The sequence below is a fragment of the Hyperoodon ampullatus genome (assembly GCF_949752795.1).
Source record: "Hyperoodon ampullatus genome assembly, chromosome: 18".
NCBI classification, from domain to species: domain Eukaryota; kingdom Metazoa; phylum Chordata; class Mammalia; order Artiodactyla; family Ziphiidae; genus Hyperoodon; species Hyperoodon ampullatus.
Window position 1 is genome coordinate 29659732 of NC_136931.1, and position 20390 is coordinate 29680121.

Consider the following 20390-nt stretch of genomic DNA (forward strand, 5'->3'; position numbering starts at 1 on the left):
TTACAACGTGGTGGTGGTATTTACTAGGAAGGAGTGAGGCGCTGAGTGACCTGTAAATAATGGCGAGAGCTGGTCCTCCTGACAACTTCTGGAGGGATTTGCTATTTGATGGAAAGTCAAAGAGAAAGACGAGTCACGTGGCCCAAGTGTCAGGACCACACTCACCCACAGGTGTCCTGTGTGAAGAGGGGATTTCAGGAGCCAGCCTGTGCTGGGTGCGTGGGTGCTGGTGTCAGGCAGTCTTGGTTCACAGACCACAGTGGCCCTTACCAGCCGCGTATCCTAAATGAGTCGCTCGACCTCTCTAAGTCTCCATTTCCTATAAAAAGGAGATGATATCCCTGTGTGGTATTGAGAGTGGCCTAGCTCCTCACTAGGGCTTAATAAACTCTGTCTATTAGGATGCTTCTGTTCACAGTGACTTTACTGGGACACAATCTTGCTGAATTCCAACAAGCTCTTGGGGAAAGGCTCATGGTTTTGCAAGCATCACTCCAGGCTGGAGGTTAAGGTTTGATTGCAAATTTACTGATCCACTGGCAGGGGGAGTGTGGATGCCCTGCAATAGCCCCCCCCCCCCCCAGGATAAAATGCTGCCACACCATTTGGAGAAACACAAAATCAATGCCCACCCTTCCTATCACTTGATCTATATTGAACCAGTAACACAGTGAACCTGCAGGGGCTGGAATGATTGCGCCAGCTACCCAGAGTTTCAGCAACCTGCCTAAGGGCACACAGATCATATTCAGAGGTCTGAAGCTATAGCAAGGCTGTCTCACCTCCTTGCCAAAGGTCGCTGATTAGGAGGTCACTGAAGGCTGAGTCCTGCCTATCATTACTCAGAGCTGGAAGTGTCCTTTCAGACAGTCTAGTTGTGCTTCTGGCTGCAGAGATGGGAGACTAAAGTCCAGAGAGGTCACAGAGCTATGCAGAGGGATGTGACTGCCTGCTCAGTGCCCTTCCCACTGCTGAATACTGAAAGGGAAATAACCACTTGTCATGCTTTGCTATTTAATGCCAGGTCTGCCCATCACTTACAATGATCCCTTCCACGGGGTGGGATCTCATCCTTTGGGAACCTCCATCCTGGTGCAGGGTGGACTGGCTAGGATCAGGAAATCCCCTGCCAAGTTTAGGCCAGGAGCACAGGGACAAGTGTGCCCATCCATCCATTCAGTAGTGCAGAAAAGAAGGAAGGATGGGAGGCAGAGGCCTGAGTTGGTCGCGGTGCTCTTACGGAGAAACGTTAGAGAAACGCTGCCTAAGGACCATCGTGGGGACCAGGACAGGAAATGGTGGGGGAAGAGGGAGTCGGAGGATTGGTGGTGAAGGTCACATCCACCGCCGCTCTCTGCACACAACTCCCAGGATCCAGCCATGCCTGGGACGGGAGCGCGAGACTAGGGTTGCACACGGGCTCCGGAAAGGGGGAACCTGAAGACAACAGCGCGGGGGCCGGTGGTGGGGAAGACAGCGAGGATACAGAGGCTGGCTTGCTGGAAAATCCCGGAACAAGGTGGCTGCCGCCCTCGGGAAAATCGGGAGGGGCGGACAGGGAGGCTAGGACACCGCGCACCTCCTGGCAAACAGTCCCTACCGGCGAGCAGGCACCAAATACGGCTCTCCGTGCGCAGAGCGGACCCACGTACACTGGGAGAATCCTGTCTCGGCCCCAGGGGTTGCTCACGGCCGGGCCCCCGGCGCTGCGGGCGGGGCGGGCGCAGATCCGCGGGGCGGGCGCAGATCCGCGGGGCGGGTGCAAGGAGGGGGTGGGACCTCTGCGCCCGGGCCGCCTCCTCTGGGTACAAACACTGCAAGCAGGCTCCTAGGCTCGACACGCCTCCCACCAGCTCACGGGCCTCTTGGCCGCTTGCTTTCTACCCCCGGCCTCGCCTTGGCTCCAAATGGACCCCAACTGCTCCTGCCCCACTGGTAAGGAACCCCTGGCTCTGGGCCTTGGATGCCCGCTTCTCAGCCCAGGACACAGTGTCCCTGGGGTTAGACGAGGAAGAAGTTTCAATTTGAGCACAAGTGGACGGCCACGGTTCACCCAGTGCTTTCTTCCCAGCCAGGGCAGCGACAGCATTTTTTTAATCTATTTTTTGTTTTTTGTTTTTTGGCTGTACCACTCAGCTTGTGGGAGCTTAGTTCCCTGACCGGGGACGGAACCCAGACACTAGGAAGTGAGAGCGCTGTCCCCTAACCACTAGATCGCCAGAGAGTTCCAGCCTCTATTTTTGAATGGGGGGTACAGAGGCTCAAGACTGCCTTTGTTGAGGTCACCCAGCAGGTCACGGAATTGCTAGACCCAGGGTTTGGAGGAGGCCTCGGAGCTGCCAGGACTTGATGGGAGGAGGGGACACTGCCTCTTTGGGGTTCACGCCATGGGCCCTGGCCCCCGGCCCCAGTCAGCCTGGGCTGGGTCTGGAGCCTGGGACCTTCCCTGTGGAGTCCCATCAGGAGGGGACCTACTCTCCTTGGACCAGAAGACACGAGCTGGGGCTTCTCTATCCGCCTGAGTGGACACGAGCTCCCAGGGCCGCGTCCTGACGGAGGAGGAGGGCTCAGGGAGGCATTGCTGACCGTCTGCTGTAGCTCCTGCATCCCTCTCCCTGCTCACTGCTGGCCTTTCCCTTCCTGGCAGGCGGCTCCTGCAGCTGCGCTGGCTCCTGCACCTGCAAGGCCTGCAGATGCACCTCCTGCAAGAAGAGTGAGTGTGCGGGGCCTTCTCTGGCAATGCGGGGTGTGGGCTGAGTGCGAGGAGGGAGCCCAGAGCTCAGCAGGCAGGAGCAGGACAGTGACCAAACTTCCCGGCACCCCCCTCACCAGGAAGGGATTCCCAGTCAGAGCTGGAATCGCCTTCGACATGACCGAGACCCAGGCGCGCACTAGAGAACAGGGAGACTGAGGCCCAGACGGGTCACCAACAAACAACCTCAGACCTGTCACTAGAACTAGTCCTCCTCCCTCCTGAGTCACGCTTCTGAATCCTCCCAGGGACTGAAGCACTGTAGGGACATGAACGAGTGACCCTGTGTGGCTTCTCGGACCTGGTGCAGCCCCTTCCTGTCGAAGCAGCCCAGAGCCTCCCTATCCCGAGCGGGAGCTGCTCTGTGAGGGGTTTGCCTCCACTTTGATCCTGAGGACGTGGCTCACATCACTGGTGGTGCTGGGGGCTGGCTTTGTCTTGTCCCCAGAGGCCCTGCTCAGTGTCTCTCCAAGGCGCTGTGCCCTGTCCCGGGCACAGATGGGGCAGGCAACCTGAACCTAGTGCCTGAGAGCAATTATCTCAGGACAGAGGACACCATCGTAAACTCAGGGTCTGGGCCTGAGGGCGGCTGGGGCCAGGCCTGCTGTTGGGAAGGGTGGTTGCGGACAACGCGTGGTCCGACTGCACGCTGCCCTTGCCTCCCCAGGCTGCTGCTCCTGCTGCCCCGTGGGCTGCGCCAAGTGTGCCCAGGGCTGCGTCTGCAAAGGGGCCTCGGACAAGTGCAGCTGCTGTGCCTGATGTCGCGGAGAGCCTGCCCCGGGTGTCAACAGAGCAACCAGGACAAACCTGCATTTTACCGTTTTTCATACAAGCGGACCTGACGCTACATTTCTTTTCCTGTGATATATGTGAGTTGTAATAAAAGTTGTTGACTTTATTCTGGCTCTGTCTTCCTTTGTCTGTCTTGAACAAAGAGACGCCGTGCCCATCAGGGCTGGCGTGGGGAACTGGACTGGACGTGCAGAGACCTCGGCTCTGGACCAAAGAGTACCCCCCCACCCCCCAAAACACACGCACACGGAGCGTCTTAGCCCCTTAGGTTAAGTTGAGCTTCAGTTTCTCAGCTCCAAATGAAAGCCTCGCCAGATGACATAGGGCACTGGACACACAGAGGACACACTCCCTCTATTCCCCTTACGAGTATGGATTGCAGAGAACGTTGTCCATTTCTCATTTTCCTTCTCTGGGGGCCCCTGCCAAACTCAGTCCTCGGTGATGAGAGCCTGGAAAAGTACCCAGAGGGGATGGAATCCCACACCCCTCTTGTTTGACTTCTACACGGGACTGGCGTCTAAAACACCCTGGAAAGACCTATTTGTATTTTCGGCCACAGTTTTAACCCTGGTCAGTAAAAAGAATCGCTAAGATAAAATGTAAAAGGACACTATATGTGACACCCATTTTTCCCTTCAACACGTCAAATCACCTTCATACGTGGAGGAGCAATTCTGAAAGCTGGACGCTTTCATATGCTGCACTTACATGGAAGGTGTGCCCGAGTCCTGGGAACGCTTCACAGATGCCCCACTGTGCGGACCACACACGCCCGGAGCAGCCCTGCCCCCTGCCTCCCCACAGGGAACATCAGTCTTGGCTTGCCCAGGGCTACTGACAGGACACTCGCCACCCGTGACAGCTCCCTGCAGGGCCTTGGCTCTGAATCTTCGCAAGGTCCTCCCTAGATCAGGCTGACATCTTCCCTTCCCTCAAATGCAGCCCGTGGCTACTTGACACCCCGATAGTGATTTGAATTTGGTGGGAATTTCCCAGCTGTTTCCCTGAGACTTGCTTTCAGAAGAAGGACTTCATGTGTTCCTCTGCAGAGTGATGGTGGTGCTGCAGTGCGGAGGGCCTGGTGCTGTTTATTAGCAAGAAGTGTGTGCTGAGGGAACAGGTAATATAGTTCAGGTGTTGCGCCCCCTGGCGGTCTGGGGAGGGAATTCCTAGTTGATGGGCACTCGGAGAGAAAGAGGAGACACGTGGCTCAGAAGTCAGGAGCAAGATTGCCCACAGGTGCCCTGTGTGAAGGGGGGCATTTCGGGAGCCGGCCCGTTCTGCGTGCGTGGGTGTTGGTGTCAGGCACTCGGGTTCACAGCCAGCATGCCACTTCCTGACCTGGCAAGTCACTGATACTCTCTGAGATTTCATTTCCTCCTTTCGATAAAAAAGATTAATTTCAATGAGGGGGAATAAGCCAGATAGTGGCCTGGCTCCTAGCTCGGGCTTCCCGAACGGTGTCCTTTATGATCGCTCTCTCCACACTGACATTTGTGCACAGAGAATCCTTGAGCTCCCAACAAGCTCCTGGAGAAAGGCTCCCTGGTTTGCAAGCAAGCTCATGGTGAGGGCAGAGGTGGATAGGAACCTTGCTTATCCAGTGCCAGAGGGCGTAGGGATGTTCTCCAACAAGCCCCATGGAACGAGTCACCGCCACAGCATTTGCACAGACTCAGTGAACCTGCAAGGTCTGGAGTGATGGTGCCAATTGCAGAGAGGTTAAGCAACTTACCCAAGGGCACACAGCCTATGCTCAGAGGACTACACCTACACCACAGCTGTCTCACCTCCCGGCCACATGGGGCCGGTTATGACATCACTGGAGGCTGAATCCGGCCTCTCCTTTTTCAGGGCTGCAAGGGTCTTCGGAGACAGTCCAGCTGTGCTCCTGGCTGCAGAGGTGGGAGGCTGAAGCCCACAGAGGTCACAGAGCTGTGCAGAGGGCTCTGACTGCCAGCTCAGGGCTTTCCCACTGCTGCCTCTGTGCCAGGTGTTCAGTGTTCTCACCTTTCATGGGATGACATGGTGTCCGGTTGGGCGGGGGGCTGCAGTCAGCCTGCAGGAGGGCCAGTCCCATCTGTGTCACACATAGCCCTGTGACATAACCTCTCTCTGGCTCAGTCTCCTCTGCTCTAAAGGGCAAAATAACAGTGTCTGGCTCTCGGGATTACAGAATTGAATACATGCAAAGAAGGTCAGAACATACTGGGCACTCAGGGAGTAATCTATCGTACCACCGATTCATTTATTTATCTCTTTATTTATTTGTTATCATTAGCCTAGGAGACATTGTCCTCCTTCCAGACACGCAAGCAAGGATGGTGTGTTTAGCTCTGTGCTCTGGGCCGTCCTCATCAACCCTGTGAGCCTGGGACCAGTTCCCCTGAGAGGGTTATCCTGCCTTCACGCAAAGAGCCGTTGACACTACAGGTAGAAAGCCGTGAGTAACACAGTCGGTGTCCTCCTAACACATACAGAAGGATCCTGCCATTTCTGCTGTCACCTGCATCAGGATTTCCTTACCATTCTCTTTTCAGCGATTTTCCGAAATACGTTATACCAAAAGAAACCTCTTGAGCACTACTGAAGGAGAGAGTCAGAAGGTAGCCACAAAGTCATAAATCCATTCCTATTCTGTCACTCTGGTCGCCCCCAGGATTGAGCTGGACATGGTAGAGACGGGCTGAGGACACAGCTCTGCGCCAAAGGGGAGCTTTCTCACTGACTCCCTCTCTCAGCTGCGAAGCGACAAAAGCACAGAAGCAGGGCACCACTCCCCAGCACCGTGTGCCTGCCTCCGGAGCCTCCTTGTACTGTAGGTACTTTGGCCTTTGGGAAACGGGCTCCTGACTAGGATCTCCCTTCCCGGTTGGTGTGACAGTTCAAAGAGCAAAAGTGATTAACAAGGCTTGGCCTGGACTCCACGGTGAGTAACTGTCGGGACTACTCAAAGGGAACTATCCACTTGTCTCGCTTTGTTATTTAACGCCAGGGCTGCCTATCACCTACAATGACGCCGTCCCTGGGGAGCATCCCATGATTAGGGAACCTCCACCCTGGCGTGGGGTGGACCGGCTACAGTGAGGAGCCCCCCTGGAAAGTTTAGGCAAAGAAGCCCCCGCCGAAATGAGCCATGATCCCTCCAGGAAAGGAAAACACAAGTGAGGAGGACTAGCGGCTGAAGGCAATGTTCACCGCGCTGCCGTTCCAGGAGACGGTACCGGAAACGTGCTTCCAAAGGACCGTGGTGGGGACCGGGGCTGGCAACGCCTGGGGACACATGGGCTGGGCGAAACGGTGGTGAGGGTCACATACGCCTGCCGTCTCTGACACCGCTCCCCGGCTCCAGCCAAGCCAGGGACACGAGCGGGAGGCGGGGGCTGTTCTCAGGCTGCAGGAAACGGCGACCCGCAGGCCGGCGGCGCGGGGCCCGGGGCGGGGAAGACCGGAGGACGCGGGAGCTGGATTCCTGCACAACCCGCCAACAGGGTGGCTGCTCCCGTCGGGCACATTGGGAAGGGGCGGCCAGGGGGCTGGGACACCGCTTACCGCACGGCACCCGGTTCCTCCGCTCCAGCCGGCACCGAAGTGGAATCGTGCGCTCGGCCCCGCCTGTTGCTCACAGCCCGGCCCAGGGCGCCGAGGGCGATGCGGACGGCGCGGGCGTGGGCGCGGGCGCGGACCCGCGGGGCGCGTGCAAGGCGGGGGCGGGGCCTCTGCGCCCGGGCCGCCTCCTCGGCCTATAACTGAGCCCCCGGGCTCCTCGCTCCCACACGGCCCCCACCGGACCCGTGCAGCCGCTTCGCCCCTTGCTTTGGACCTCGGGCCTCACTTCTCCTCCAGATGGACCCCAAGTGCTCCTGCCCCACTGGTAAGGGAGCCCTGGCTTTGAGCCTTAGGATGCCCCCTTCCCAGGCACAGGACGACAAGGGAGGGTTTTGAGTTTGAGCTCAGGAGGACTCCTGTCACGGGTCCGGGGCTTTCTTGGGAGCCAGGCCCCTGGGAGCAGGTCAGTCTCCCTTTGCCTCTCTGTTAACACTGAGGTCACGGGGGCTCCAGGCTGTCCTGATTGAGGTCACCCAGCTGGTCAGGGGATTGCTAGACCGGGACCCAGTGTTTGGAGGAGGCCTCGGAGCTGCCAGGACTGGATGGGAGGAGGGGACACTGCCTCTTTGGGGTTCACGCCATGGGCCCTGGCCCCCGGCCCCAGTCACCCTGGGCTGGGTCTGGAGCCTGGGACCTTCCCTGTGGAGTCCCATCAGGAGGGGACCTACTCTCCTTGGACCAGAAGAGACGAGCTGGGGCTTCTCTATCCGCCTGAGTGGACACGAGCTCCCAGGACTGGGTCCTGACGGAGGAGGGCTCAGGGAGGCATTGCTGACCGTCTGCTGTAGCTCCTGCATCCCTCTCCCTGCTCACTGCTGGCCTTTCCCTTCCTGGCAGGCGGCTCCTGCAGCTGCGCTGGCTCCTGCACCTGCAAGGCCTGCAGATGCACGTCCTGCAAGAAGAGTGAGTGTGCGGGGCCTTCTCTGGGAATGCGGGGTGTGGGCTGAGTGCGAGGAGGGAGCCCAGAGCTCAGCAGGCAGGAGCAGGAGAGAGACCAAACTTCCCGGCACCCTCCTCACCAGAAAGGGATTCCCAATCAGAGCTGGAATCGCCTTCGACGTGACCGAGACCCAGGCGCGCACTAGAGAACAGGGAGACTGAGGCCCAGACGGGTCACCAACAAACAACCTCAGACCTGTCACTAGAACTAGTCCTCCTGCCTCCTGAGGCCCGCTTCTGAATCCTCCCAGGGACTGAAGCACTGTAGGGACATGAGCGAGTGACCCTGTGTGGCTTCTCGGACCTGGTGCAGCCCCTTCCTGTCGAAGCAACCCAGAGCTTCCCTATCCCGAGCGGGAGCTACTCTGTGAGGGGTTTGCCTCCACTTTGATCCTGAGGACGTGGCTCACATCACTGGTGGTGCTGGGGGCCGGCTTTCTCTTGCCCCAGAGGCCCTGCTCACTGTCTGTCCAAGGCGCTGTGCCCTGTCCTGGGCACAGATGGGGCAGGCAACCTGAACCTAGTGCCTGAGAGCAATTATCTCAGGACAGAGGACACCATCGTAAACTCAGGGTCTGGGCCTGAGGGCGGCTGGGGCCAGGCCTGGTGTTGGGAAGGGTGGTTGTGGACAACGCGTGGTCCGACTGCACGCTGCCCTTGCCTCCCCAGGCTGCTGCTCCTGCTGCCCCGTGGGCTGCGCCAAGTGTGCCCAGGGCTGCGTCTGCAAAGGGGCCTCGGACAAGTGCAGCTGCTGTGCCTGATGTCGCGGAGAGCCTGCCCCAGGTGTCAATGGAGGACCACGGGCCGACCTGTGTTTTTATACAACTCTGACTTGATTGCTACATTCCCTTTCCTATGAAATATGTGAGTTGTAATAAAAGCTGTTGACACTCTTCCGACTCGGCTCTTTTTTCTGTGCATTGGGAATAAGGGCTCCTGCCCTACACCAGGGCTGGTGTAGGAGACTGGATGAGAAGTGCAGAGACTTGGGTACTGGAACAAAATGTGAGTCCCTCACAAACTGAGTGCCTAAGACAAGCCACACTCCCTCACTGGGTTCATCTTCCGTAAAATGGAAGAGCATTAGACCAGATGCTCTAAGGGTGTTGAGCAGATACAAGGTCCCCTCCATTCTCATGGCAAGGGTTCGTGGCATGGCAAGGGTTGGTGACTTCTCCATGCCTCATTTCCCATCCTCTGATTTCCCTGGCTAACTTCACGTCCTCATAGATTTTAGGCTTCATAGACTCTAAAGAAGCTGGAATCACACCTCCAGTTACCTGAATCCCTACCTGGAAGTCTCAAACTCCCTGCACTGAAAGATGTGTGAATTTTCTAGCTGTGGTTTTTATTTTCTAACGTCACAAACCTAAACTTTGGTAAAATAAAATTAAGTGAACTACTAAGAAAAATTTCAAAGGACACAAAATACAAAACCCAATTGTTGATTCAATAAATTTGAATAAATGTATGAGGATCAGAGTAGTACAGGAAAAATTTAAAAAGTAAAAACATGTTTGTTCACCTGAAACTAACACAATATTGTAAATCAGCTACACTTCAATTATTAAAAAAAAAACCATGAGTTCATCAAAGGAGTATGTTGAACACGGAAAACACTTTCAAACGCCCCACTGTGTGGATCACCCACACCTGAAGTAGCTCTTCCCACCATCCCCACAGGGAACATCCGTCTCGGCTGGCCCAGTGCCAGTGAGAGGACACCTGCTACCCCTGAGAGCTCCCTGTGGTGAGTTGGCTCTGAATCTTTGGAAGTTCCTTTAGGTCAGGCTGAACGCTGCCTTCAAAATCCAGCCCTTGGCTACTGGAAACCACAAAGTGACTAGGAATTTGTAGGTAATGCCCAGCCACTTCCCAACAAGAGGCAGAGTACCTGGAAATTGGTTCCAGATGAAGGACTTCATGTCTGCCTGTGCAGGGTAGTGTCAGATTCTGCATTTACAACGTGGTGGTGGTATTTACTAGGAAGGAGTGAGGCGCTGAGTGACCTGTAAATAATGGCGAGAGCTGGTCCTCCTGACAACTTCTGGAGGGATTTGCTATTTGATGGAAAGTCAAAGAGAAAGACGAGTCACGTGGCCCAAGTGTCAGGACCACACTCACCCACAGGTGTCCTGTGTGAAGAGGGGATTTCAGGAGCCAGCCTGTGCTGGGTGCGTGGGTGCTGGTGTCAGGCAGTCTTGGTTCACAGACCACAGTGGCCCTTACCAGCCGCGTATCCTAAATGAGTCGCTCGACCTCTCTAAGTCTCCATTTCCTATAAAAAGGAGATGATATCCCTGTGTGGTATTGAGAGTGGCCTAGCTCCTCACTAGGGCTTAATAAACTCTGTCTATTAGGATGCTTCTGTTCACAGTGACTTTACTGGGACACAATCTTGCTGAATTCCAACAAGCTCTTGGGGAAAGGCTCATGGTTTTGCAAGCATCACTCCAGGCTGGAGGTTAAGGTTTGATTGCAAATTTACTGATCCACTGGCAGGGGGAGTGTGGATGCCCTGCAATAGCCCCCCCCCCCCCAGGATAAAATGCTGCCACACCATTTGGAGAAACACAAAATCAATGCCCACCCTTCCTATCACTTGATCTATATTGAACCAGTAACACAGTGAACCTGCAGGGGCTGGAATGATTGCGCCAGCTACCCAGAGTTTCAGCAACCTGCCTAAGGGCACACAGATCATATTCAGAGGTCTGAAGCTATAGCAAGGCTGTCTCACCTCCTTGCCAAAGGTCGCTGATTAGGAGGTCACTGAAGGCTGAGTCCTGCCTATCATTACTCAGAGCTGGAAGTGTCCTTTCAGACAGTCTAGTTGTGCTTCTGGCTGCAGAGATGGGAGACTAAAGTCCAGAGAGGTCACAGAGCTATGCAGAGGGATGTGACTGCCTGCTCAGTGCCCTTCCCACTGCTGAATACTGAAAGGGAAATAACCACTTGTCATGCTTTGCTATTTAATGCCAGGTCTGCCCATCACTTACAATGATCCCTTCCACGGGGTGGGATCTCATCCTTTGGGAACCTCCATCCTGGTGCAGGGTGGACTGGCTAGGATCAGGAAATCCCCTGCCAAGTTTAGGCCAGGAGCACAGGGACAAGTGTGCCCATCCATCCATTCAGTAGTGCAGAAAAGAAGGAAGGATGGGAGGCAGAGGCCTGAGTTGGTCGCGGTGCTCTTACGGAGAAACGTTAGAGAAACGCTGCCTAAGGACCATCGTGGGGACCAGGACAGGAAATGGTGGGGGAAGAGGGAGTCGGAGGATTGGTGGTGAAGGTCACATCCACCGCCGCTCTCTGCACACAACTCCCAGGATCCAGCCATGCCTGGGACGGGAGCGCGAGACTAGGGTTGCACACGGGCTCCGGAAAGGGGGAACCTGAAGACAACAGCGCGGGGGCCGGTGGTGGGGAAGACAGCGAGGATACAGAGGCTGGCTTGCTGGAAAATCCCGGAACAAGGTGGCTGCCGCCCTCGGGAAAATCGGGAGGGGCGGACAGGGAGGCTAGGACACCGCGCACCTCCTGGCAAACAGTCCCTACCGGCGAGCAGGCACCAAATACGGCTCTCCGTGCGCAGAGCGGACCCACGTACACTGGGAGAATCCTGTCTCGGCCCCAGGGGTTGCTCACGGCCGGGCCCCCGGCGCTGCGGGCGGGGCGGGCGCAGATCCGCGGGGCGGGCGCAGATCCGCGGGGCGGGTGCAAGGAGGGGGTGGGACCTCTGCGCCCGGGCCGCCTCCTCTGGGTACAAACACTGCAAGCAGGCTCCTAGGCTCGACACGCCTCCCACCAGCTCACGGGCCTCTTGGCCGCTTGCTTTCTACCCCCGGCCTCGCCTTGGCTCCAAATGGACCCCAACTGCTCCTGCCCCACTGGTAAGGAACCCCTGGCTCTGGGCCTTGGATGCCCGCTTCTCAGCCCAGGACACAGTGTCCCTGGGGTTAGACGAGGAAGAAGTTTCAATTTGAGCACAAGTGGACGGCCACGGTTCACCCAGTGCTTTCTTCCCAGCCAGGGCAGCGACAGCATTTTTTTAATCTATTTTTTGTTTTTTGTTTTTTGGCTGTACCACTCAGCTTGTGGGAGCTTAGTTCCCTGACCGGGGACGGAACCCAGACACTAGGAAGTGAGAGCGCTGTCCCCTAACCACTAGATCGCCAGAGAGTTCCAGCCTCTATTTTTGAATGGGGGGTACAGAGGCTCAAGACTGCCTTTGTTGAGGTCACCCAGCAGGTCACGGAATTGCTAGACCCAGGGTTTGGAGGAGGCCTCGGAGCTGCCAGGACTTGATGGGAGGAGGGGACACTGCCTCTTTGGGGTTCACGCCATGGGCCCTGGCCCCCGGCCCCAGTCAGCCTGGGCTGGGTCTGGAGCCTGGGACCTTCCCTGTGGAGTCCCATCAGGAGGGGACCTACTCTCCTTGGACCAGAAGACACGAGCTGGGGCTTCTCTATCCGCCTGAGTGGACACGAGCTCCCAGGGCCGCGTCCTGACGGAGGAGGAGGGCTCAGGGAGGCATTGCTGACCGTCTGCTGTAGCTCCTGCATCCCTCTCCCTGCTCACTGCTGGCCTTTCCCTTCCTGGCAGGCGGCTCCTGCAGCTGCGCTGGCTCCTGCACCTGCAAGGCCTGCAGATGCACCTCCTGCAAGAAGAGTGAGTGTGCGGGGCCTTCTCTGGCAATGCGGGGTGTGGGCTGAGTGCGAGGAGGGAGCCCAGAGCTCAGCAGGCAGGAGCAGGACAGTGACCAAACTTCCCGGCACCCCCCTCACCAGGAAGGGATTCCCAGTCAGAGCTGGAATCGCCTTCGACATGACCGAGACCCAGGCGCGCACTAGAGAACAGGGAGACTGAGGCCCAGACGGGTCACCAACAAACAACCTCAGACCTGTCACTAGAACTAGTCCTCCTCCCTCCTGAGTCACGCTTCTGAATCCTCCCAGGGACTGAAGCACTGTAGGGACATGAACGAGTGACCCTGTGTGGCTTCTCGGACCTGGTGCAGCCCCTTCCTGTCGAAGCAGCCCAGAGCCTCCCTATCCCGAGCGGGAGCTGCTCTGTGAGGGGTTTGCCTCCATTTTGATCCTGAGGACGTGGCTCACATCACTGGTGGTGCTGGGGGCTGGCTTTGTCTTGTCCCCAGAGGCCCTGCTCAGTGTCTCTCCAAGGCGCTGTGCCCTGTCCCGGGCACAGATGGGGCAGGCAACCTGAACCTAGTGCCTGAGAGCAATTATCTCAGGACAGAGGACACCATCGTAAACTCAGGGTCTGGGCCTGAGGGCGGCTGGGGCCAGGCCTGCTGTTGGGAAGGGTGGTTGCGGACAACGCGTGGTCCGACTGCACGCTGCCCTTGCCTCCCCAGGCTGCTGCTCCTGCTGCCCCGTGGGCTGCGCCAAGTGTGCCCAGGGCTGCGTCTGCAAAGGGGCCTCGGACAAGTGCAGCTGCTGTGCCTGATGTCGCGGAGAGCCTGCCCCGGGTGTCAACAGAGCAACCAGGACAAACCTGCATTTTACCGTTTTTCATACAAGCGGACCTGACGCTACATTTCTTTTCCTGTGATATATGTGAGTTGTAATAAAAGTTGTTGACTTTATTCTGGCTCTGTCTTCCTTTGTCTGTCTTGAACAAAGAGACGCCGTGCCCATCAGGGCTGGCGTGGGGAACTGGACTGGACGTGCAGAGACCTCGGCTCTGGACCAAAGAGTACCCCCCCACCCCCCAAAACACACGCACACGGAGCGTCTTAGCCCCTTAGGTTAAGTTGAGCTTCAGTTTCTCAGCTCCAAATGAAAGCCTCGCCAGATGACATAGGGCACTGGACACACAGAGGACACACTCCCTCTATTCCCCTTACGAGTATGGATTGCAGAGAACGTTGTCCATTTCTCATTTTCCTTCTCTGGGGGCCCCTGCCAAACTCAGTCCTCGGTGATGAGAGCCTGGAAAAGTACCCAGAGGGGATGGAATCCCACACCCCTCTTGTTTGACTTCTACACGGGACTGGCGTCTAAAACACCCTGGAAAGACCTATTTGTATTTTCGGCCACAGTTTTAACCCTGGTCAGTAAAAAGAATCGCTAAGATAAAATGTAAAAGGACACTATATGTGACACCCATTTTTCCCTTCAACACGTCAAATCACCTTCATACGTGGAGGAGCAATTCTGAAAGCTGGACGCTTTCATATGCTGCACTTACATGGAAGGTGTGCCCGAGTCCTGGGAACGCTTCACAGATGCCCCACTGTGCGGACCACACACGCCCGGAGCAGCCCTGCCCCCTGCCTCCCCACAGGGAACATCAGTCTTGGCTTGCCCAGGGCTACTGACAGGACACTCGCCACCCGTGACAGCTCCCTGCAGGGCCTTGGCTCTGAATCTTCGCAAGGTCCTCCCTAGATCAGGCTGACATCTTCCCTTCCCTCAAATGCAGCCCGTGGCTACTTGACACCCCGATAGTGATTTGAATTTGGTGGGAATTTCCCAGCTGTTTCCCTGAGACTTGCTTTCAGAAGAAGGACTTCATGTGTTCCTCTGCAGAGTGATGGTGGTGCTGCAGTGCGGAGGGCCTGGTGCTGTTTATTAGCAAGAAGTGTGTGCTGAGGGAACAGGTAATATAGTTCAGGTGTTGCGCCCCCTGGCGGTCTGGGGAGGGAATTCCTAGTTGATGGGCACTCGGAGAGAAAGAGGAGACACGTGGCTCAGAAGTCAGGAGCAAGATTGCCCACAGGTGCCCTGTGTGAAGGGGGGCATTTCGGGAGCCGGCCCGTTCTGCGTGCGTGGGTGTTGGTGTCAGGCACTCGGGTTCACAGCCAGCATGCCACTTCCTGACCTGGCAAGTCACTGATACTCTCTGAGATTTCATTTCCTCCTTTCGATAAAAAAGATTAATTTCAATGAGGGGGAATAAGCCAGATAGTGGCCTGGCTCCTAGCTCGGGCTTCCCGAACGGTGTCCTTTATGATCGCTCTCTCCACACTGACATTTGTGCACAGAGAATCCTTGAGCTCCCAACAAGCTCCTGGAGAAAGGCTCCCTGGTTTGCAAGCAAGCTCATGGTGAGGGCAGAGGTGGATAGGAACCTTGCTTATCCAGTGCCAGAGGGCGTAGGGATGTTCTCCAACAAGCCCCATGGAACGAGTCACCGCCACAGCATTTGCACAGACTCAGTGAACCTGCAAGGTCTGGAGTGATGGTGCCAATTGCAGAGAGGTTAAGCAACTTACCCAAGGGCACACAGCCTATGCTCAGAGGACTACACCTACACCACAGCTGTCTCACCTCCCGGCCACATGGGGCCGGTTATGACATCACTGGAGGCTGAATCCGGCCTCTCCTTTTTCAGGGCTGCAAGGGTCTTCGGAGACAGTCCAGCTGTGCTCCTGGCTGCAGAGGTGGGAGGCTGAAGCCCACAGAGGTCACAGAGCTGTGCAGAGGGCTCTGACTGCCAGCTCAGGGCTTTCCCACTGCTGCCTCTGTGCCAGGTGTTCAGTGTTCTCACCTTTCATGGGATGACATGGTGTCCGGTTGGGCGGGGGGCTGCAGTCAGCCTGCAGGAGGGCCAGTCCCATCTGTGTCACACATAGCCCTGTGACATAACCTCTCTCTGGCTCAGTCTCCTCTGCTCTAAAGGGCAAAATAACAGTGTCTGGCTCTCGGGATTACAGAATTGAATACATGCAAAGAAGGTCAGAACATACTGGGCACTCAGGGAGTAATCTATCGTACCACCGATTCATTTATTTATCTCTTTATTTATTTGTTATCATTAGCCTAGGAGACATTGTCCTCCTTCCAGACACGCAAGCAAGGATGGTGTGTTTAGCTCTGTGCTCTGGGCCGTCCTCATCAACCCTGTGAGCCTGGCACCAGTTCCCCTGAGAGGGTTATCCTGCCTTCACGCAAAGAGCCGTTGACACTACAGGTAGAAAGCCGTGAGTAACACAGTCGGTGTCCTCCTAACACATACAGAAGGATCCTGCCATTTCTGCTGTCACCTGCATCAGGATTTCCTTACCATTCTCTTTTCAGCGATTTTCCGAAATACGTTATACCAAAAGAAACCTCTTGAGCACTACTGAAGGAGAGAGTCAGAAGGTAGCCACAAAGTCATAAATCCATTCCTATTCTGTCACTCTGGTCGCCCCCAGGATTGAGCTGGACATGGTAGAGACGGGCTGAGGACACAGCTCTGCGCCAAAGGGGAGCTTTCTCACTGACTCCCTCTCTCAGCTGCGAAGCGACAAAAGCACAGAAGCAGGGCACCACTCCCCAGCACCGTGTGCCTGCCTCCGGAGCCTCCTTGTACTGTAGGTACTTTGGCCTTTGGGAAACGGGCTCCTGACTAGGATCTCCCTTCCCGGTTGGTGTGACAGTTCAAAGAGCAAAAGTGATTAACAAGGCTTGGCCTGGACTCCACGGTGAGTAACTGTCGGGACTACTCAAAGGGAACTATCCACTTGTCTCGCTTTGTTATTTAACGCCAGGGCTGCCTATCACCTACAATGACGCCGTCCCTGGGGAGCATCCCATGATTAGGGAACCTCCACCCTGGCGTGGGGTGGACCGGCTACAGTGAGGAGCCCCCCTGGAAAGTTTAGGCAAAGAAGCCCCCGCCGAAATGAGCCATGATCCCTCCAGGAAAGGAAAACACAAGTGAGGAGGACTAGCGGCTGAAGGCAATGTTCACCGCGCTGCCGTTCCAGGAGACGGTACCGGAAACGTGCTTCCAAAGGACCGTGGTGGGGACCGGGGCTGGCAACGCCTGGGGACACATGGGCTGGGCGAAACGGTGGTGAGGGTCACATACGCCTGCCGTCTCTGACACCGCTCCCCGGCTCCAGCCAAGCCAGGGACACGAGCGGGAGGCGGGGGCTGTTCTCAGGCTGCAGGAAACGGCGACCCGCAGGCCGGCGGCGCGGGGCCCGGGGCGGGGAAGACCGGAGGACGCGGGAGCTGGATTCCTGCACAACCCGCCAACAGGGTGGCTGCTCCCGTCGGGCACATTGGGAAGGGGCGGCCAGGGGGCTGGGACACCGCTTACCGCACGGCACCCGGTTCCTCCGCTCCAGCCGGCACCGAAGTGGAATCGTGCGCTCGGCCCCGCCTGTTGCTCACAGCCCGGCCCAGGGCGCTGAGGGCGCTGCGGACGGCGCGGGCGTGGGCGCGGGCGCGGGCGCGGGCGCGGACCCGCGGGGCGCGTGCAAGGCGGGGGCGGGGCCTCTGCGCCCGGGCCGCCTCCTCGGCCTATAACTGAGCCCCCGGGCTCCTCGCTCCCACACGGCCCCCACCGGACCCGTGCAGCCGCTTCGCCCCTTGCTTTGGACCTCGGGCCTCACTTCTCCTCCAGATGGACCCCAAGTGCTCCTGCCCCACTGGTAAGGGAGCCCTGGCTTTGAGCCTTAGGATGCCCCCTTCCCAGGCACAGGACGACAAGGGAGGGTTTTGAGTTTGAGCTCAGGAGGACTCCTGTCACGGGTCCGGGGCTTTCTTGGGAGCCAGGCCCCTGGGAGCAGGTCAGTCTCCCTTTGCCTCTCTGTTAACACTGAGGTCACGGGGGCTCCAGGCTGTCCTGATTGAGGTCACCCAGCTGGTCAGGGGATTGCTAGACCGGGACCCAGTGTTTGGAGGAGGCCTCGGAGCTGCCAGGACTGGATGGGAGGAGGGGACACTGCCTCTTTGGGGTTCAGGCCATGGGCCCTGGCCCCCGGCCCCAGTCACCCTGGGCTGGGTCTGGAGCCTGGGACCTTCCCTGTGGAGTCCCATCAGGAGGGGACCTACTCTCCTTGGACCAGAAGAGACGAGCTGGGGCTTCTCTATCCGCCTGAGTGGACACGAGCTCCCAGGACTGGGTCCTGACGGAGGAGGGCTCAGGGAGGCATTGCTGACCGTCTGCTGTAGCTCCTGCATCCCTCTCCCTGCTCACTGCTGGCCTTTCCCTTCCTGGCAGGCGGCTCCTGCAGCTGCGCTGGCTCCTGCACCTGCAAGGCCTGCAGATGCACCTCCTGCAAGAAGAGTGAGTGTGCGGGGCCTTCTCTGGCAATGCGGGGTGTGGGCTGAGTGCGAGGAGGGAGCCCAGAGCTCAGCAGGCAGGAGCAGGAGAGAGACCAAACTTCCCGGCACCCTCCTCACCAGAAAGGGATTCCCAATCAGAGCTGGAATCGCCTTCGACGTGACCGAGACCCAGGCGCGCACTAGAGAACAGGGAGACTGAGGCCCAGACGGGTCACCAACAAACAACCTCAGACCTGTCACTAGAACTAGTCCTCCTGCCTCCTGAGGCCCGCTTCTGAATCCTCCCAGGGACTGAAGCACTGTAGGGACATGAGCGAGTGACCCTGTGTGGCTTCTCGGACCTGGTGCAGCCCCTTCCTGTCGAAGCAACCCAGAGCTTCCCTATCCCGAGCGGGAGCTACTCTGTGAGGGGTTTGCCTCCACTTTGATCCTGAGGACGTGGCTCACATCACTGGTGGTGCTGGGGGCCGGCTTTCTCTTGCCCCAGAGGCCCTGCTCACTGTCTGTCCAAGGCGCTGTGCCCTGTCCTGGGCACAGATGGGGCAGGCAACCTGAACCTAGTGCCTGAGAGCAATTATCTCAGGACAGAGGACACCATCGTAAACTCAGGGTCTGGGCCTGAGGGCGGCTGGGGCCAGGCCTGCTGTTGGGAAGGGTGGTTGTGGACAACGCGTGGTCCGACTGCACGCTGCCCTTGCCTCCCCAGGCTGCTGCTCCTGCTGCCCCGTGGGCTGCGCCAAGTGTGCCCAGGGCTGCGTCTGCAAAGGGGCCTCGGACAAGTGCAGCTGCTGTGCCTGATGTCGCGGAGAGCCTGCCCCAGGTGTCAATGGAGGACCACGGGCCGACCTGTGTTTTTATACAACTCTGACTTGATTGCTACATTCCCTTTCCTATGAAATATGTGAGTTGTAATAAAAGCTGTTGACACTCTTCCGACTCGGCTCTTTTTTCTGTGCATTGGGAATAAGGGCTCCTGCCCTACACCAGGGCTGGTGTAGGAGACTGGATGAGAAGTGCAGAGACTTGGGTACTGGAACAAAATGTGAGTCCCTCACAAACTGAGTGCCTAAGACAAGCCACACTCCCTCACTGGGTTCATCTTCCGTAAAATGGAAGAGCATTAGACCAGATGCTCTAAGGGTGTTGAGCAGATACAAGGTCCCCTCCATTCTCATGGCAAGGGTTCGTGGCATGGCAAGGGTTGGTGACTTCTCCATGCCTCATTTCCCATCCTCTGATTTCCCTGGCTAACTTCACGTCCTCATAGATTTTAGGCTTCATAGACTCTAAAGAAGCTGGAATCACACCTCCAGTTACCTGAATCCCTACCTGGAAGTCTCAAACTCCCTGCACTGAAAGATGTGTGAATTTTCTAGCTGTGGTTTTTATTTTCTAACGTCACAAACCTAAACTTTGGTAAAATAAAATTAAGTGAACTACTAAGAAAAATTTCAAAGGACACAAAATACAAAACCCAATTGTTGATTCAATAAATTTGAATAAATGTATGAGGATCAGAGTAGTACAGGAAAAATTTAAAAAGTAAAAACATGTTTGTTCACCTGAAACTAACACAATATTGTAAATCAGCTACACTTCAATTATTAAAAAAAAAACCATGAGTTCATCAAAGGAGTATGTTGAACACGGAAAACACTTTCAAACGCCCCACTGTGTGGATCACCCACACCTGAAGTAGCTCTTCCCACCATCCCCACAGGGAACATCCGTCTCGGCTGGCCCAGTGCCAGTGAGAGGACACCTGCTACCCCTGAGAGCTCCCTGTGGTGAGTTGGCTCTGAATCTTTGGAAGTTCCTTTAGGTCAGGCTGAACGCTGCCTTCAAAATCCAGCCCTTGGCTACTGGAAACCACAAAGTGACTAGGAATTTGTAGGTAATGCCCAGCCACTTCCCAACAAGAGGCAGAGTACCTGGAAATTGGTTCCAGATGAAGGACTTCATGTCTGCCTGTGCAGGGTAGTGTCAGATTCTGCATTTACAACGTGGTGGTGGTATTTACTAGGAAGGAGTGAGGCGCTGAGTGACCTGTAAATAATGGCGAGAGCTGGTCCTCCTGACAACTTCTGGAGGGATTTGCTATTTGATGGAAAGTCAAAGAGAAAGACGAGTCACGTGGCCCAAGTGTCAGGACCACACTCACCCACAGGTGTCCTGTGTGAAGAGGGGATTTCAGGAGCCAGCCTGTGCTGGGTGCGTGGGTGCTGGTGTCAGGCAGTCTTGGTTCACAGACCACAGTGGCCCTTACC

The 20390-nt window shown here is 56.7% G+C and overlaps 2 protein-coding genes across 2 annotated transcripts; both read left to right on the forward strand.

The window, feature by feature from the left end:
* Positions 1 to 1907: 1907 nt before the first annotated feature.
* On the forward strand, positions 1908 to 8856 carry LOC307066671 (metallothionein-1E; the record flags this gene model as incomplete). Its single annotated transcript, XM_079723891.1, has 3 exons — positions 1908 to 1935; positions 7994 to 8059; positions 8765 to 8856. 3 exons carry the CDS (start codon positions 1908 to 1910, stop codon positions 8854 to 8856), a joined length of 186 nt encoding a protein of 61 aa, XP_079580017.1.
* A 3104-nt stretch (positions 8857 to 11960) lies between these two features.
* Positions 11961 to 13564, forward strand: LOC307067107 (metallothionein-1E; the record flags this gene model as incomplete). Its single annotated transcript, XM_079724403.1, has 3 exons — positions 11961 to 11988; positions 12701 to 12766; positions 13473 to 13564. 3 exons carry the CDS (start codon positions 11961 to 11963, stop codon positions 13562 to 13564), a joined length of 186 nt encoding a protein of 61 aa, XP_079580529.1.
* Between the last annotated feature and the right edge of the window lie 6826 nt (positions 13565 to 20390).